General features: G+C 36.5%; 1 protein-coding gene across 2 annotated transcripts; it reads left to right on the forward strand.

The window, feature by feature from the left end:
- The first annotated feature begins 1,932 nt into the window (after positions 1–1,932).
- On the forward strand, positions 1,933–16,604 carry LOC139119935 (alpha-L-iduronidase-like). Of its 2 annotated transcripts, none has more exons than XM_070683894.1 (14): positions 1,933–2,365; positions 3,215–3,355; positions 4,313–4,503; positions 6,082–6,177; positions 6,666–6,868; positions 8,103–8,203; positions 9,145–9,223; positions 9,692–9,938; positions 10,216–10,300; positions 11,550–11,662; positions 12,261–12,385; positions 13,673–13,798; positions 14,448–14,646; positions 15,862–16,604. In XM_070683894.1, exons 1-14 carry the CDS (start codon positions 2,205–2,207, stop codon positions 15,960–15,962), a joined length of 1,968 nt encoding a protein of 655 aa, XP_070539995.1. In that variant the 5' UTR covers positions 1,933–2,204; the 3' UTR covers positions 15,963–16,604. The 2 variants fall into 2 exon arrangements, with proteins under 2 accessions (XP_070539995.1, XP_070539994.1); XM_070683893.1 differs by lacking the exon at positions 6,082–6,177 and adding an exon at positions 5,942–6,037 and having other exon boundaries at positions 1,953–2,365.
- The last annotated feature ends 2 nt before the right edge of the window (positions 16,605–16,606 follow it).

Below are 16,606 nucleotides of genomic sequence, written 5' to 3' on the forward strand. Positions count from 1 at the left end.
AAAAAATACATCTCACAATTTCTGGTCATTGATTGTTATTCAATTCTGTCCATGTTGAAATTTCAAAGGAAGGCTAACAATTGAGTAATTTTAATAAGCAGTTAGATTTAGAGACAAAATTTCTTTCGATGACAATAAACAAACATAACAGAAACTAATCATTCACCATTAATTAACGACAATTTCTTTGGGTGAAAAGGCAAAAAATTTGAGTTCAGAATATTTGACAAGCTTAACTGGTTGAAATATGATCACTTTAAATATCAAAGGAGAAAAATGGAAAAGTCAATAAAATAAATGCACGTGATCAATAGCGTATTTGCGATTTTTTGACTTTATCAGAAAAATGGGCTGTGCTTTGCTACACTGGAAGATAAGTGTCAAAGGGGAGAAAATGGTTGTTGACTTTCTTCCGCTGCAAGGTTATGTGTATTCACATTCACATACATACATACATACATACATACATACATACATACATACATACATACATACATACATACATACATACATACACAGACAGACAGGCGAACAAAGCTGAGGTTCAGCAATTCACTGAAGAAAAGATCGAGATCAACACTACATATACAATTCACTAGTTTAGTCGCCAGACTTTCACAAACGAAGTGAATCGTATACCAGGGCTCAGAATATATTTGATAATAGATCGATCGAAATATTAAATAATGGATGTAGTAAAGACAACAATCTGTCAGATTGTTTGTGTTCCAGAAAGGAATTACATCAAAAATCAATTAAAGTTACATTAGGAAAAGTGCAGCCGTCATAATTTATTGACTGCAATGCCAAAACGTGAGCATTCGTACAATTCGGTTAACCCTGTGGTCGATTTTCTCCGACAGCAGTTTACACATTCAGCTGCATCGTGTACATCAAAGCTCAAGTTACCCGTCATTTCGTCTATCCTCATCATCCAACGTCACTGTGAAGCAGTATTTGTTTTCCACGGTTCCCCTCTCTCAAATTACAGATTATAAACAATCTCTTCTTCGTCAAACTAGCGGAAGTCGTGCATTTAAATTCATGGCCATGCAATCCTTGCTACATATTGTTTTGTTACATTCCTAGAGCGAAGTATCCGGGATCACGGTAGAATGAACGGTCTCCAGTCAAGCGTAATGGCTGATAAGGTTCAATCTCGGCAATTTGACGTGACGTAGATATTTTCGTACCAAGATCAATGAATCTCGGGAGTTTTAAACACTCTGCTACCACACAATCTAATAATAACGATCACACACGCTATTGTGATCGACTGTGAAGTAACTCATACGCATTGGTATTCTTTATCAATTTTTATCAGTCTTTTGTTGCATACGTCACGGAATGCATATCAGTTCCCAAAAAGCGACGCTATTGTAGCGGTTTCAACAGAGTCGAGTTAACGTTTTCGTAAACGGATGATTAATCGAATTAATGTGACCATTACCATGACTACCTTTCCGCGATGTGAGTACTTTTGTAAATGATCTCGCGTGAAATGTTTGCAATTTACAAATGTAAGGCACATTCATTGACCATCAGGAATTGGCCAATCAATTTACTGCAGACGATATCAGCGTTGGGAGTAACGTCGAGAGATAACGAATACCCATTTTAAGCTCCCTCTATTTCTTATCATTTGTATTCAGATGTGCTAAATAAATAAACATCGGTACGTTACGTGGCCGCCAACCGTAGTTCCTTTTTGGCAGCCTTCAATCCATGGTTTTCGTATATTAGTGCTTGTTGACATTGACTGTTCATGTGAATTCAACCAAGTGGTCTCTTTTGAAAGTTGTATTTAGTTTATCGATTTGTTTTTACATAAAGCTGATAAGAAACCTGCCCCTAACATATTGCGACTTTAAAAAAAACAAAAGGGTATCATACAGTAGTTTATTGGTGGCGCCATTGTTTGAAAAATAGGTCACAAAGTTCAAAGTTCGAATAAGGTCAAAAGGACCACATCCCGTGTCCACAATGCATGCAACTTTAACACACTGCAAACTCAGTATTTCCTGACTTTTGACCGGATAGACATCGTATTGATGGTATACAAAATGTGGGCGTTCCCGAGGAGAACCCAAACGTGGCGAACGTAGTTGCAGGCTTGCTCACATTTTTCCACACACAGTTGCTCGTCAACACAGTTTTAATACCAGTTGCTTGCCCTCCCATCACTCAGCTGCTCAGGATATACCATGATGCCAACTATGCATTCGACAACAACCCTTTTGCTGTTCGTTATTTGTGGATACTTATTCACACACCAAGGGGTCGAATGCACGAGTACATACAATATTACGGTACAAAACAACGTGGTGGCAAATTTAACACACTTTTGGAAAAGTACTGGTTTCTGGTAAGTGCAATAGTTCATGAACAGGTGTGGCCTTTACCTGTTCACAACATGTTTTGCTCTAAATAATTTAATAATTGTAAGGAACTGTGTGCTTTTATGTCCTTGGTGTTCTTGAATTTTGATAATATTCACAGCGCTTATGAACGGTGACTTCAAATAATATATGGAAATATCGATGCTCAGGCATGCCCAGATCATAAAAATTACAGCCCCTTCATGTTTTTAAATATTTAATTATTTTAAATTTCCAGCGTTTGGGCTTTCCTATCCTCTGCTCTTACCCACCCCTACTTTGCAGGCCATAACTACGAAACTATTTAGGGTCATAGTACCTTTGCATGCTGTATTTCTGAGACAATAAACTTTAGACAATTAATTTGAGCATGACCTAAGCAAGTCTGTTTGACATTATATATTTAATAAAAGTTAATATATTTAACATTTAACATTTCATTAGTACTCAACATACACTATCAGAGAGTGTTGTAAGGTACAGTACTCTTAGTACAAAGTGGGGGAAACTGATTTGGATCAGTAAATGCAATAAATGCAAGAATGAACATATGTACAGGTCACAAGTTTCCTTATGCAGTACAACATTTACTCAGTGTATTTTTCTATTCTGTGTTTTATCATATACCCTGTATGACTATGTTAGTATCAAGGTGAATCCATTGGTCATATGACCAAGTAACGGAACCTCTGCAAGCATTTCTGTCAGACAAGGAGAATTACCTGTTCTCAGCAAAAACACATTCATAATCATTGACCAGGATCACTGGGTCATCCTACCTGTTTTCTAAACACCCTTTTGAAATCTGATATACATGTCCTTTTTTTATATATCAGTCCCCCAAAGCCACACCAGGAAGATTTCAAGTATTTTCTCAGTGAAGATGAGGTTCAAAACTTGGCCTATATTGGATCAGCTCCACATGATGGTATTGAACAGGTCAGAATACACTGGCTGTTGGACATGGTTACATTGACGTGAGTATATTAGAGATGATTTGATCTCCTAAACATTTTTCATTTTCTCAGATTCCTATAACAAGAGAGAGGTGTCACTTTTGAACAAAACAATCTTAGGGCTAAAAGTAGGTTCACATTAAACTTAACTGTGGCTTCTAATTTATCTAGCAGCCACATCCTAGAAACTATTACTCCTCTTTTCAGAGAGAAATGATGTTTTATTGTTCATTTGCACTGCGATATGTTGTGCTTGCCCTCCACTTATGTGGTTGACTTCGCATTCATCATCATCATCACAACCATCGTCATAATCATCACCACCACCATTTTCACCACCCCACCACCATCCTCCTCCTTCTTATCATCGTCATCACCATCACCACCACCATCATCATCATCATCATCATCATCATTATCATCATCATCACCATTATTATCATCACCATCATCATCATCATCATCATCATCATCATCATCATCATCACCATCATCATCATCATCATCATCACCATCATCATCATCATCATCACCATCATCATAATCATCATCATCATCATCATCATCATCATCATCATCATCATCATCATCATCATCATCATCATCATCATCATCATCATCATCATCATCACCATCATCATAATCATCATCATCATCATCATCATCATCATCATCATCATCATCATCATCATCATCATCATCATCATCATCATCACCACCATCATCATCATCATCATCATCATCATCATCATCATCATCCTTATCATCATGTTCATCATCATTATCATGATTATCATAATCATCATCATTATCATCATCATCATCATCATCATCAATATCATCTTCATCATCTTCATCTTCATCATTATCATCATCTATATAACTCTCGTGTGTTGGTCAGTCTAACTCTCTTACTATATTAGTTACAAGGATATAATTGTCCGCTATTAGTCATTTCATGTATCACCTCAATTGCAGGATGGGAAATGGTACTTTGAGTTACAATTTCAGTCGCTTGGATCAACTTATTGATCTGCTCTGGCAGAATAATCTGAGTCCAGGATTTGAAATCATGGGCAACCCTTCAAATTACTTCAAGAATTTCGACTCGGACAAATACATACGTGATTGGTCAGAAATGGTCAGAGTTCTGGCAAAGAGATACATCGGTAAGTATGAGGGGATTCCCAAATCCTGGAAAGATACAAGTCAGCTAGTTTATTCTTACACCCTCCTTGACTGAAATAGCTTCAGACTCATTCATTCTGTTTTGAGAAGAATTTAAAGTCTTCAAAAATTGTGTGTACATGTGCATGCATTAATCAATCACTAGTGTTTGTCATACATGTTCATATCTCACGCAACTGGATAATATACTGGGTTCACGCTGAGCTGTATCATGATTTACAGCGAGGGCACGACTTATCGGAACATCAAATTAGGTAATTACCCAGCAACTTAGCTGAGCACTTTGCAATTTGACCTGGCATTTACCTAAACAAGAGTCTGTTTTATGGTCTGAAGACTGATAAGATATCCACCAAACTCAGCAGGCAGCTCCCACTAAGTAAACTGATATGCCTACACAGGAACAACCCATTTTCAACTGGCATCTAGTTCATGGGAAAATTGTGAAAAGGGAGAATACATATAATGATGTAACACAATCTATTGTACTAATTTTGTGTCCTGAGCCTGAACCTGACAGGTTTTGCCTCTGTATGTTATTTGGAATTGAAACATTGCAGCATCCCTTGTAAATCTAGAGTTACAAAACTCGTGAAATTTACCACCTTCCATGAGCCCACCACCGACGTTGATGGAACAGTCCATTTTTATCATATGATTGGATGGTTGCTCTGACAGTCAGTGTTTCTTCAATGTATGTAAAACTGGTAATAACATGCATATATACAAAAACAGGACACAAAATGACAGCGGCAAATCATGTTTTACACTTTACAACATTTTATTCCGGCCCTTCAAAACTCCCCCATCAACTACATGCAGCTGCCAGTCAAAAATGTTTTTTCCAGTGTAGGCATATCAGTTTACTCAGTGGAGGAGCTGCCTGCTGAGTGTGGTGGATATCTTATCAGTCTTCAGACCATAAAACAGACTCTTGTTTAGGTAAATGCCAGGTCAAATAGCAAAGTACTCAGCCAAGTTGCTGGGTAATTACCTAATTTGGTGTTCCGATAACTCGTGCGCCAAGTGTAACGTTATCCTAGGGAGTATCGTTCTATATGTTTACTATGAAAGGCTCCCTTAACAAGTGCATACTGTACCTACAATTAGATGTACAGAAGCTTATTGTTTTCTATTCAGAATTTAAGAAAATATCTTTTAACAAGTGGAAGAGATACTTGGTTATTTTCAGATTAATCCTCAGTAACGAATTTCAGATATGGTTTCATATTATGTGGTATTTTACAGTTCTGATTCAAAGGGTCCTCCATATACATGTACCCACCAACACCTCTATATGCAGCAACATGGACTGTCCCTGATGTAACAAACAAGGAAATCATTCCATTTCATTGTATTATGGAGGGGATGTTTTGCTCATTCTCAGCAGCACAGTGTGATTGCATTTCATCCTGACAGATCAGTATGGCTTAGGTTATGTGTCCGAGTGGAACTTTGAAACCTGGAATGAACCAGATCATCGTGACTTTGATGTTGTCAACATGACCACTCAAGGTAAAGGAGCTTTATTTAATGTGTCATCTTTCATTCTTTTCCAGATCAATACGGACTTGGATATGTCTCACAATGGAACTTTGAAACTTGGAATGAACCTGATAATCATGACTTCGATGATGTTGATTTCTCTCTACAAGGTCGATATCTGTTTATGCATATTGATAAAAATGTTTTTAGAGATTCTGTGCTCTTGGCCTCATGTACACAGCATCTAAGTGCTAATTATTTATTGTGGTGTCCAAGACTTGTCCTTGTATCAGCACACAAGGAAGTATGCACCTCCAAACAGCGATTTAAACTTTAATAACTGTAAAGTGTGTGACTGCTTCATGGCTAGTTATTGCTTTTTCTGAGCACCAGCATGGTGTGTCCTTCTGGACTTTGGCATCCTAGAGAAGTTAATGATTATTCGTATTTGTTCAAATTATGGCCAAATCATCAACAGTATTGTAATGATGGCCTCACAATCTGTCCTATGGCTCCTCAGCAGAGCTTTGCTGTGTGTTGGAAATTGATCAGCAATGAGACTATAAACATGATACAATGTATCATATTTCATGCATACTTGTATATAAATGTTATGGAATGGGAGCACAGTGCCATTGATGCTATTTTATGTCACCAGGGTTTCTCAACTATTATGATGCCTGCTCAGAAGGGTTGAAAGCAGCAAGTCCACAGCTCAAATTTGGAGGACCGGGAGGGGGCTGCAAAGACCCTCCCAAATCGCCCATTTGTTGGGCATTACTTGAACACTGCGAAAGTGGAAAGAATTACTTCACAGGAGAGATTGGCGTTAGACTGGACTATATTTCAATTCACCATAAGGTGAGTGATTCATGCATGGGTCTATAATGCTCAGAAACCTTTCAATTCACCACAAGGTGAGTGATTCAAGTGTCTATAATGATCATAAACCTTTCAGTTCACCATAAGGTGAGTGATTCATGTGTCTGTAATGCTCAAAAACCGTTCCCATTTTGAGTGGCAGAGTGATGTACAATGTGTATTACCATTAGAATGAGATTTGGAATGAATATAAATTATAGCTTTATGATAATACAAATCATCAACAGATGGACAGTGTGGTTGTACAAACACTGTAAATCTTGTGAAGAGAAATGAAAAGGAGATATAAGAGAAAGATTGTCAATAAATAGCAAACCCATGTCCATCATATTTGACAAGTTTCTGTCTCATACACATACAATGTTGACCACTTCAGGCTCAACCTGCTGAATTACAATTACAAAATATACCAAGAGATTTCCAGTGATAATATTCAATATTATATGCTTGATAAAAAACAAAATGATCTAAAAACAGCAAAAACCAAATGCGAAACATTTTTTAATGATTAGAAAAATTTTATATGAGTCAACAATGATTTTAAATTAAATTAAAAGATCATTGCACTACTGATATACATAAATGTACATATGAAGACATGTACCAGCTGAAGTCAGAAGTGATATTAAAATTCATCTTGATGCTCTTTGCTGATTAAGAAATCTCCAGAAGTACGTGCAGACTAAAAAAATCTGAGACAAGATTAGATTGGTGAGTCTCGTGATGATAATACAGGAAGATTGAATGTTTTGTCAATGAAGTCAGTCAGAAATCATGAGAGACTGATCCGTCTCTGGAGTAGACTTTTGATAGATGGAATGTTTGCTGAGGTGTTTGTGCTTGGATTGACGTACACATCGTCGTTATTCCACACATATCAGGTTTGTAGCCTCTGGGTGGATTGTCTTGTAGGAAACAAATGAAACAAAGCCTTGTTTGAGTGTGGGGTCACCCATGGGATGATGACTGGCTCAACGTAACACTGGAAGTTGTCAGTGTTTGTTAGGAATGGATTATCAGAAGACCTAGTGTTAGCTTTGTATTGGATTTGTGAAGCAATTTTTATCAAACCCTGGAGGAAAGGATGATGATTGTTCTGGCTTAACTTCGTTTTTGACTCTCGGATTTTGCCAAACATGTTTGCATAGTCCTAATATTGATGGAATGTGTATAGACTTGATTCGCACCAATGCAATATTGATTTCATGCACAGGGTGAAGGGTCGTCTTCCTATTTACTCAACACTGAGTTAGAAACCATCCAGCGAATGCAGCTGATGCATCCCAAGTTGGCGTATCTACCGTTCTACAATGAGTAAGAAACATTTGACATTTCTGCATCTTGAGACAGCGTTGCAATCTGGGATATTTTCTCTGTAACCGTGACAGCATCTGGTCTCCAGGGGGCTGGCAAAGTCATCTGTGAAAATAGTTATCTTGTTCAGTTTGTGATTTACTATGAGAATCTGGCTTGTGAACACCAGATAACATGTTTTATGTATCAGTCAGTGTCAATGGTAAATTTGATCAGGGGAAACAAGTAAACCTATATTTCATTACTTTGTAAATATAAGTGTTAGTGTGAACATGCTAATATGGTTTAGTGATGAACATGTGTCTGTATATACAATGTATGTATTGAATGCATCTCATGCACTTGTGTCTGCGTGGAACTTTACATGTGTTTTTTTATTACTTTTAAAGGCCCAGTGGCTGTAACCTTCAATGATGTATTTAAGGTTTTTGTTTTATATGTCACTTCCAAGTCCTTGTTCTTCTCCCCAAAGCAGGTTGAAACACAAACTGTTTATTTTGTCGTCACAGCATCTATACAATCATGTAAAATGCGCTGTTATTGTTTACATTTGAATTCTAGTCCGGACCAGAATTCACCTGTCAACAATAACGATGCAATTTACACATGTACCAGGCTTAGTTGACAAAATCAACACGGAGTATCTCAACATGCTTTTGGAAGCAAAACAGAAAAAAAAATGTAGTTGACATAAAAAACTAAAATAGTGAAAAAAAATCATCAAAAGTTACAAATACTGGCCGTTTAACACAGTGTAACTATATATATATATATATATTATATATATATATATATATATATATATATATATATATATATATATATATATATATATATATATTTATGGAGTTTTTCACAAAGTTTAGCATGTATTATATAATGATCTATATTGGAGGGACATTAAAAAATTGACTGCGAATCTCAATTTTTGTGTCTGTCAGTGAAGCGGATCCATTGGTTGGCTGGAGTAAAGGTGAAGATTGGAGAGCTGATGCCAGATATGCTGCAGTGGTTGCCAAGGTACTGAAAAAACAACTGATGCCCCTGGGATGGGATAAAAAGGCATTTTATCAGTCTAACCAGTAACACTACCTATTCATGGCACAACAATATTGACTTTCACCAAGATTTGCTCAGTGATTAATGTATTCCCATAGACTCTTGAAGGTTTACATGTATCAATTTTGATTCTCAAATTTATCTGTTCACCCCAATTCACTGGAAACAGAATCACAGTCACTATTGTTAATGCTGGGATCGGGCCAAACCATGAAATGATGGTCTTGGAACACCAGTTGAATTTCTGCTGTCTTTCTGCATACTAAGGACTATACTGGTAAAATGAGAGTACGTAGTTGCATTCTTGATACATTACCCTAAACAATTAAAGTGTGAGTGGCATCTGCCCTTGATTAATCTTTTTAAGAGAAAGTTTTTGATTGGTTAAAATATCATTTGCTAATCGATGCAAACTCTTATTAATAACAGATTATAGCTCAGCATCAGAACCTCATTCTCAGCAAACCTGGCAACACCATCCACTACGCACTGCTTAGCAACGACAACGGCTTCATGAATTTCAATCCTCACTTCTTTGACGAAAGGACTCTGTTGGCAAGATTTCAGATGAACAACACAAAGCCACGCAGCGTGCAGTTCATCAAGAAGCCTGTATTCAGTGTGATGGGACTGCTGGCTCTACTTGGAGAGGAACAATTGCAGGCAGTAGTCAAAGGTATATGAACAATATTGTGCCCTCTAGTGTCATCCACTTGTGATAGAAATGTTTTTGTGTTACGTCACCATTTGAAGAATTTTATTCAAAAACCCCTAATTTGTATGCTTCAGATACGTTTACATGAGCTCTTTTCCCAAAACAAAGTAAATATCAATCAATAAAAGCAATTAAAAAGTGCTTTCATCAACTATCAGAATGTTTCAGATTTTACATCTTATTGATGTAAATTATCAAGTGATATATGTTTCTAACAAAAGGATGTTTTATCTTTCAGTTGATGGATCAGCAGTGAGTAATACTAGCAATGTTGGTGTCATTGCATCTCAACACACACCAACTTTCAATGGCACAGCGGACAGGTTAGTTTTCCATCTAAATGATGAAGATTGTGAGGATGTGATCATCATCATTTTTCACCTCCTGGTGTTTCACCCCCTCCCCCAGTTTTCCTTACCCTTCCATGTGCTCATCCATACCATCAACCTACCGACACCCTTCGTCTTTTCTCTTTCTTCTTTCAGATACAGTGATACATTGATTCCCAATTTCTATATCTGTGTGTTCTCATATTATATCATATATCATGATCTTTATATTAAATTTAATAATCCCATACAGCGATCAATTCCAACTATTATATGAATTCTTTTTAGATATCTGCTTTTGATTGCTATGAGCTGGTTCTCGAAATAAATAAATAAATAAATAAATAATAAAAATAAATATTGAGTCAAACAACTGCAGGGTTAGACAAGGGTGGAAATGCATGCATGCCAGTAATAATATGTATAACATGCCACATGCTCATTCCGTGTCGCGATTCGCCAGAATACGTCACGTGATGAGAAAATAGATACGTCTACTTCCCACCGGATCGACAAAAGTAATGTCAGAGGGTATTTTTTGAAAAGCTATTTCCTTAGGGAAATAGTTCTGACCAAATTTGGAAAAGTGCCCGGTCACGTGACCGTAGTGTCGTCTGCAGCTTTGCAACAATGGCGGGTGACTAGTACGTGATGTGCGTCCGGGATAGGTGACGACACATTCTCTAAAACAGATTTTCCAACATTTTCCAACATTCCAACAGCGTAGGAACTTGAACAGCTCATCGACGGAAAAGATTAAAGTGCAACTAAGGATGTCGCTAGGTATGCTTAGAATATTTTTTGAAAGCAAGTGGTACCACTTACAACTGAAACCGCGCGCTGTCGAAACATCGCCCAGTAAACTTGTCACAATGGATTGTTGCATTGCAAAATATCAAAACACATTAAAAACTATATAACAATACAACATGAGCATGTGGTGTGTTATAAAACACCTATAGCCTGGTCTTTATTCGGGCTATAGCGCCCGTCTATTACCCCTCGTGGCCAGGGAATAGCGATGTGTTTCTGGTAACAAATGGCCCCTCAGTGTAATAGACGGGCGCTATAGCCCTCATGACCAGGCAATAGATGTTTAATATCCAACCTCTCATGCACTGCCCTAACGCTCAAACCTCGACCTTTCAACCTGGGGATCTGTTCTCATTTCATCGGTACACCCCATCCTGTCAGAAAACACAGAGAATAAATTCATTCATGTATTTTGATCTTTATGTTTCAGTTGGCAAGCGGCCATACTGATATACAACAGCGACGACACAAGTCATTCCTTTGGTCAGGACACAATCATGCTAAATTTACCACTTTTTGATAGAACGAAGAAAAGACCGAACAGTAAGTATATCAACTCCAAATAATAGATTCTAAAGTTGACCTTGGCTAGTGCATTTATTTGCAATACATAATCATCCTAGATTTTGTACAATATGTCAAGTATTTTTACTTTTATCGATACAGCTTCAAAATAAATCTTCTCATCTTTTTTTCCTGGAGTATTCACTGCAATATGTGAAACCAGTCATTGATCAAAATCTGGCTCAGTGTTTCTGTAAAAAGAAAGAAATAAGCTTTTCAATTGATGTTATAGATTTGGCAATTTCACCTTCATACATACACGTAATACTCATGGACAATTCTTCCTAGCTGCTTTTTAGACTCATTGTTTTACTGAGTGAGACATTTCCAACATATTGTCACAACTTTTAGAGAAAAGATTTGTGTAGCTTGTATTTATTTTGATAAAAACACTAATGTTGAAAAACACACAATGACACCAATGTCTTGTCTCATGGACATACAGCTAATGATAACTGGCATAGTAAGCAGTGAAAAAGTATATTAAGAAACCTAATGCTATTGCCTTAAAGAAAGAAAGAGCAACACTTTACAAACACCCATAATAGCATATGTATTCCGTCTGGTTCATTCAAAGGTGAATTGCTATATGCAGTGTATCTGATTGACAATCAACACGGCAATCCCAATGCACTCTGGGAAAAGATGGGCAAACCAGTCTTCCCAACAAAGGATCAATTTAGAGAAATGAGGAAACAGCAGGTGAGAGAGAGAGAGACAGACAGACAGACAGTGTCATTTGGGTGGGCATGTAGTCGTATACACTGTTAAAAACTCATGTTGGTTTTCATAAAACACTAGCAATTATTTGCTGCTGTTTTCAGCATTTCTTTACCTTACTATGAAAGAACATGCACAGTTTTCTGTTTTAATTGAGATAACACCAAATGTCCTGTGAAGTCTATGAATGAATGGATTATTTGCATAATATTTCATTTAAATATGCAAGGTTTGAAAAGATCGTCATAAAAATGTATTATAATTTATTCAGAATTGTTGTGATGCATTTTTTGCATGGCTGTTGTGATGATTTAAGTCTGGTGATCATTTTAAAGAATAACTTTGGTATCATCATATGAATAGAAATAAGAATTTTCCCATTTTCTGTAGACAGTTTACTGTGTATTCACATTTTATTGACATGTGTAATTCTTGGAAAAGTTCATAAAGATTTTGTTAATAATGAGAACCCACGCTTTTTGTAACATTCCACCGTTGACCAAACATAAAATGACAAATATTAGGCAATCAAAGTTTACGAACACATTCTCTCATTCCGTAAAGTTGACAAAAATTTAACAAATATTGAGCACAGTTATCTTCTATAAATACCAAACAAAGTTTGTGTAAAGATAATAAAAAATTCAGTCAAATTTACTCTTAATACAATGTCACTCAAATTTATTCTGATCACACTTAATGTACACATTAATTTCCTGCATAAACAGAAGGAAATATTTGAAAATCTGTTCTTTTATCATTTGAAATAATTTTGTTAAATTTGGACACATTCATTAATAACATTTACCCTAAAATTTACACTACCGACGAATCCTTTAAGGTAGTATGCGCCTCAATTTGAAAGATTTAATCTTTCGCTCAAATAAAACTTTCCTGTAGGAAACTTCAGTAATTTTTTTTTTTCAAATAAAAAAATAGGAGGTCATGCAAATTTTGGTAATTTGGAAACAAATTACCTAAAATTTACCATTATTTGAAATTCAAAATGGCTGCCCTCTCAGTGTTAATTAAATCTGTAATTTTCACAAAAGTCTAGAATGAAATGTGAAAACTTTATTCACTCCAAAATCTTCAAAATGAGCCCATACAAGCAGTACACTGGAAGAGTATTGTAAAAAATATGAGAGACTGTATATCTGTCCTCGAGGTGTATTCTACACTTAATTTATAAAATTAAAGTGTTATGCAGTTACAAGGCAGCAGTGATTATAGAACTGTCATTGTACTTTGAATTTTTCAACTTTACAGGAGGCAGTGAGAATTCAAGATCCAAAACCTTTCACAGCAAGCACAACCCATATGCAAATAAAACTGAACATGCCAGGGATTTCATTGGTTCACATATGTGAGAAACCAGATGTACAACCAGATCAGGTGAGACAGAACTGTTCTATGGTTGGTGATCTGATGAAAAAAAATTGTAAATTTGAGTGGGATACACTGGTGTATGTGGTGTCCTTGTGATTTAATAGTTAAATTTCAAGTAGATTGGTGTAAAATTCAGAATTCCAACAAATTTTACATGCCAGTAGTACCATAGATGTAATTACGGCTGCTCATAAAATGCCCTGGATTATTTTTGATGCAGCCAAGGGACCCTGGTATCGGGAGTTTTTAGACTTGTTGGACTGCATTTTGAAAACTTACTGATAACTTTATTCACCTCACCGCTAACTTGAGAAAGTGTATTTAATGCTGTTTTGGCAAGAACGCTGATCGACTGCAGTTTTTATCACTTTCTAAATCCTGAAAGATGTGCATGTTGTTGGTGGTTCAATCAAACTATGACATTGTGTAGGTACATGATTTGTGGCGTCGGTTTAGCACTGTAGTCAGCTGATTCTCAAACATGCAATAGGCCATAGAGGTCAACCCTTTGACGGCAAGTTCTATGGTCCAACCGCATGGTTGAGAACATTTGGACGAAACCAAATGGAGGTGGTGAAGGGTTCTACATGGTCATGTCTCAGTACCAAGACAGGGGAAGTCTACCCTCTCCTGATACTGTTCTGTGCCCTCACAGGTGACAGGTGTTCGTCTTCACAACATCATCAACCAAGATGTCCTGATCATATGGGACGATGGCTGTGTCAACTCAAAGTGTATCAAAACCTATGAAGTGGAGTTTTCATCAAAAAGTGTCCAGGGGCCATATCAGAGAGTCAATGATGTGGATTTGATTTTCACAGCGTACCTCTACTCACCTAAGAATTCCACAAACAGTAAGTTATGACATCCTATGCTTAGGCAAAAAAAATGTTTCTGGTAACTCTTCCCACCCGAGAACAACTTGCGGACTTGGAGACAATTTTTTTCACATTTTCAAATAATTCTCAATATTTTGCAGAATTTTATAGGTGTCAGCCAACAAAAATAAAAAGAATTACCTCCGACCTACGTACCCTAATTTTCCGAGTCATGTTACTGGAAATGATTTTTTTTTATTTGGCCATATCACATATACTGTACAGTCTCTGTCTGATGAGTGCTAGGTCAAAGGTTGGAGGTCAAGGGGGATTTTGTGGAAGACAGAGGACCCAAATGATCATTTGTGTCAGGGCTTTTTGTCATGTTAAACAATTGATGAGGGTATTCAAAAATTTTGTTTATTAAGAGACTGAAGAGGATTTGAACAGTATGTCATACTTTGGATGGGTAGTATTGTGTGACAGACAGCTGAGAGTGCACCGAAATTATTAAAGCTTGTTAGATAGGGTAAGGCTAACAAGTTTAATGGCCCTACAGATACTGAAAATCCAGTTCAAAATGTATCTGAATTAGAGAAAGTCTGCTTATGAAGTCAAATTATTCTATCTTTGTTGTGGCAAATTTCAGTTTGGTCTCAGAGCATTCTAAATGGGTGTAGGTGAGTGACAAATAAACCATAAAAATGTGAAAGCAAAGGAAAAAGGGAAGTTTGTTACATTTATCATAAAAAATTGGAAATAACTTGTATTTAAATATAGTAATCGATACGGTTACAACTCTACAGACAAGGAAGTACACTGTGTATCAAGTCTATTTAACAAGGCATATCAGAAAGAAAAGGACAATGTTGAAAGTAAAAGGTCCACAAAATAGGATGGACTTGTTGATTGAAAGTGTTGTATTTGCTAGATTGCAATTTAGATCTTCCCAAATAGTGTAGCATTGTCACGGATCACCTTACAATAAAACATTCTTCTAACTGTTTTAGCTAAAGTCAATGGTTCATTAATTTAGAGGTCCACCTAATTCATTTATTTTTCTCTGTTGGCAATGTTCGTTGTGTCGTGTTAGCTGAATTAGCAGCCTGCTGATCCAGTTAAAATTCCAGTTTTGCTGAAAAAAGATGCACCTTATTCAAAGTGTCTTACGGTATTCCTGCCTCTCCTAGCTGAGCCTTATACTTCCTATTATCTAACTTGTGATTTTTCTCACAACTTTTTGATTTTCAGGCAAGTACCAGTCATCCATTGCAGGATTCTACCGGGTTCGGGCAGTGGACTATTGGAATGCACCAGGAGAATACTCCATTCCTGTACAACTCAAAGTGTAGCTCACTTTGATGGAGCACTGTACTGTGATGCAAATTACATGAATGAACTATACAAGGATTGCTTTTGTCTTCCTGATCTAATGACATGCAATACTGTTGTTGGAAAAATTTTGAGGATATTTACTTACAGATGTTAATTTTACCAATAAATGCTGGAGCAACTTTCACTCGTCAAAGTAAACCAGTTTACCCACAGAACATAGAGGGAACATAACCAAATGAGAAAATTGAAAATCCTCACTCTTCACTCTTCTGAGTCACTATCAAGAACATTTCTTTGTGAAAGCATTTTATTCACTACTCCATGCAAAGTTGTATAGAGATGTGTATTTTTTTCATTCAGAACTAACTTTCAGTTGGTGAGCTGTCAACAGAGGATATGGTTATGAAGTAATGATCATCGTAGTTTCAAAGTTTTGATCAAACTGCGTGTTACATATTCACAAGCATAGCAGTAAACTGAAGCAGTCACTAGTCTTTGGTAGTTTAGTATGTCAATCATGATATTTTGTAATCTGTTTTAATTGATCAGAACAATCTCATGCTTTTGATATTAAATTCTCAAGATATGTATACATTATTTGATGGGATATAAATAAAATTATTGTTTCATCAAGTGTGTAACAAAGATTGGAAAACAAATA

The sequence above is a fragment of the Ptychodera flava genome, chromosome 20 (genome assembly GCF_041260155.1).
Source record: "Ptychodera flava strain L36383 chromosome 20, AS_Pfla_20210202, whole genome shotgun sequence".
Taxonomy (NCBI): Eukaryota; Metazoa; Hemichordata; class Enteropneusta; family Ptychoderidae; genus Ptychodera; species Ptychodera flava.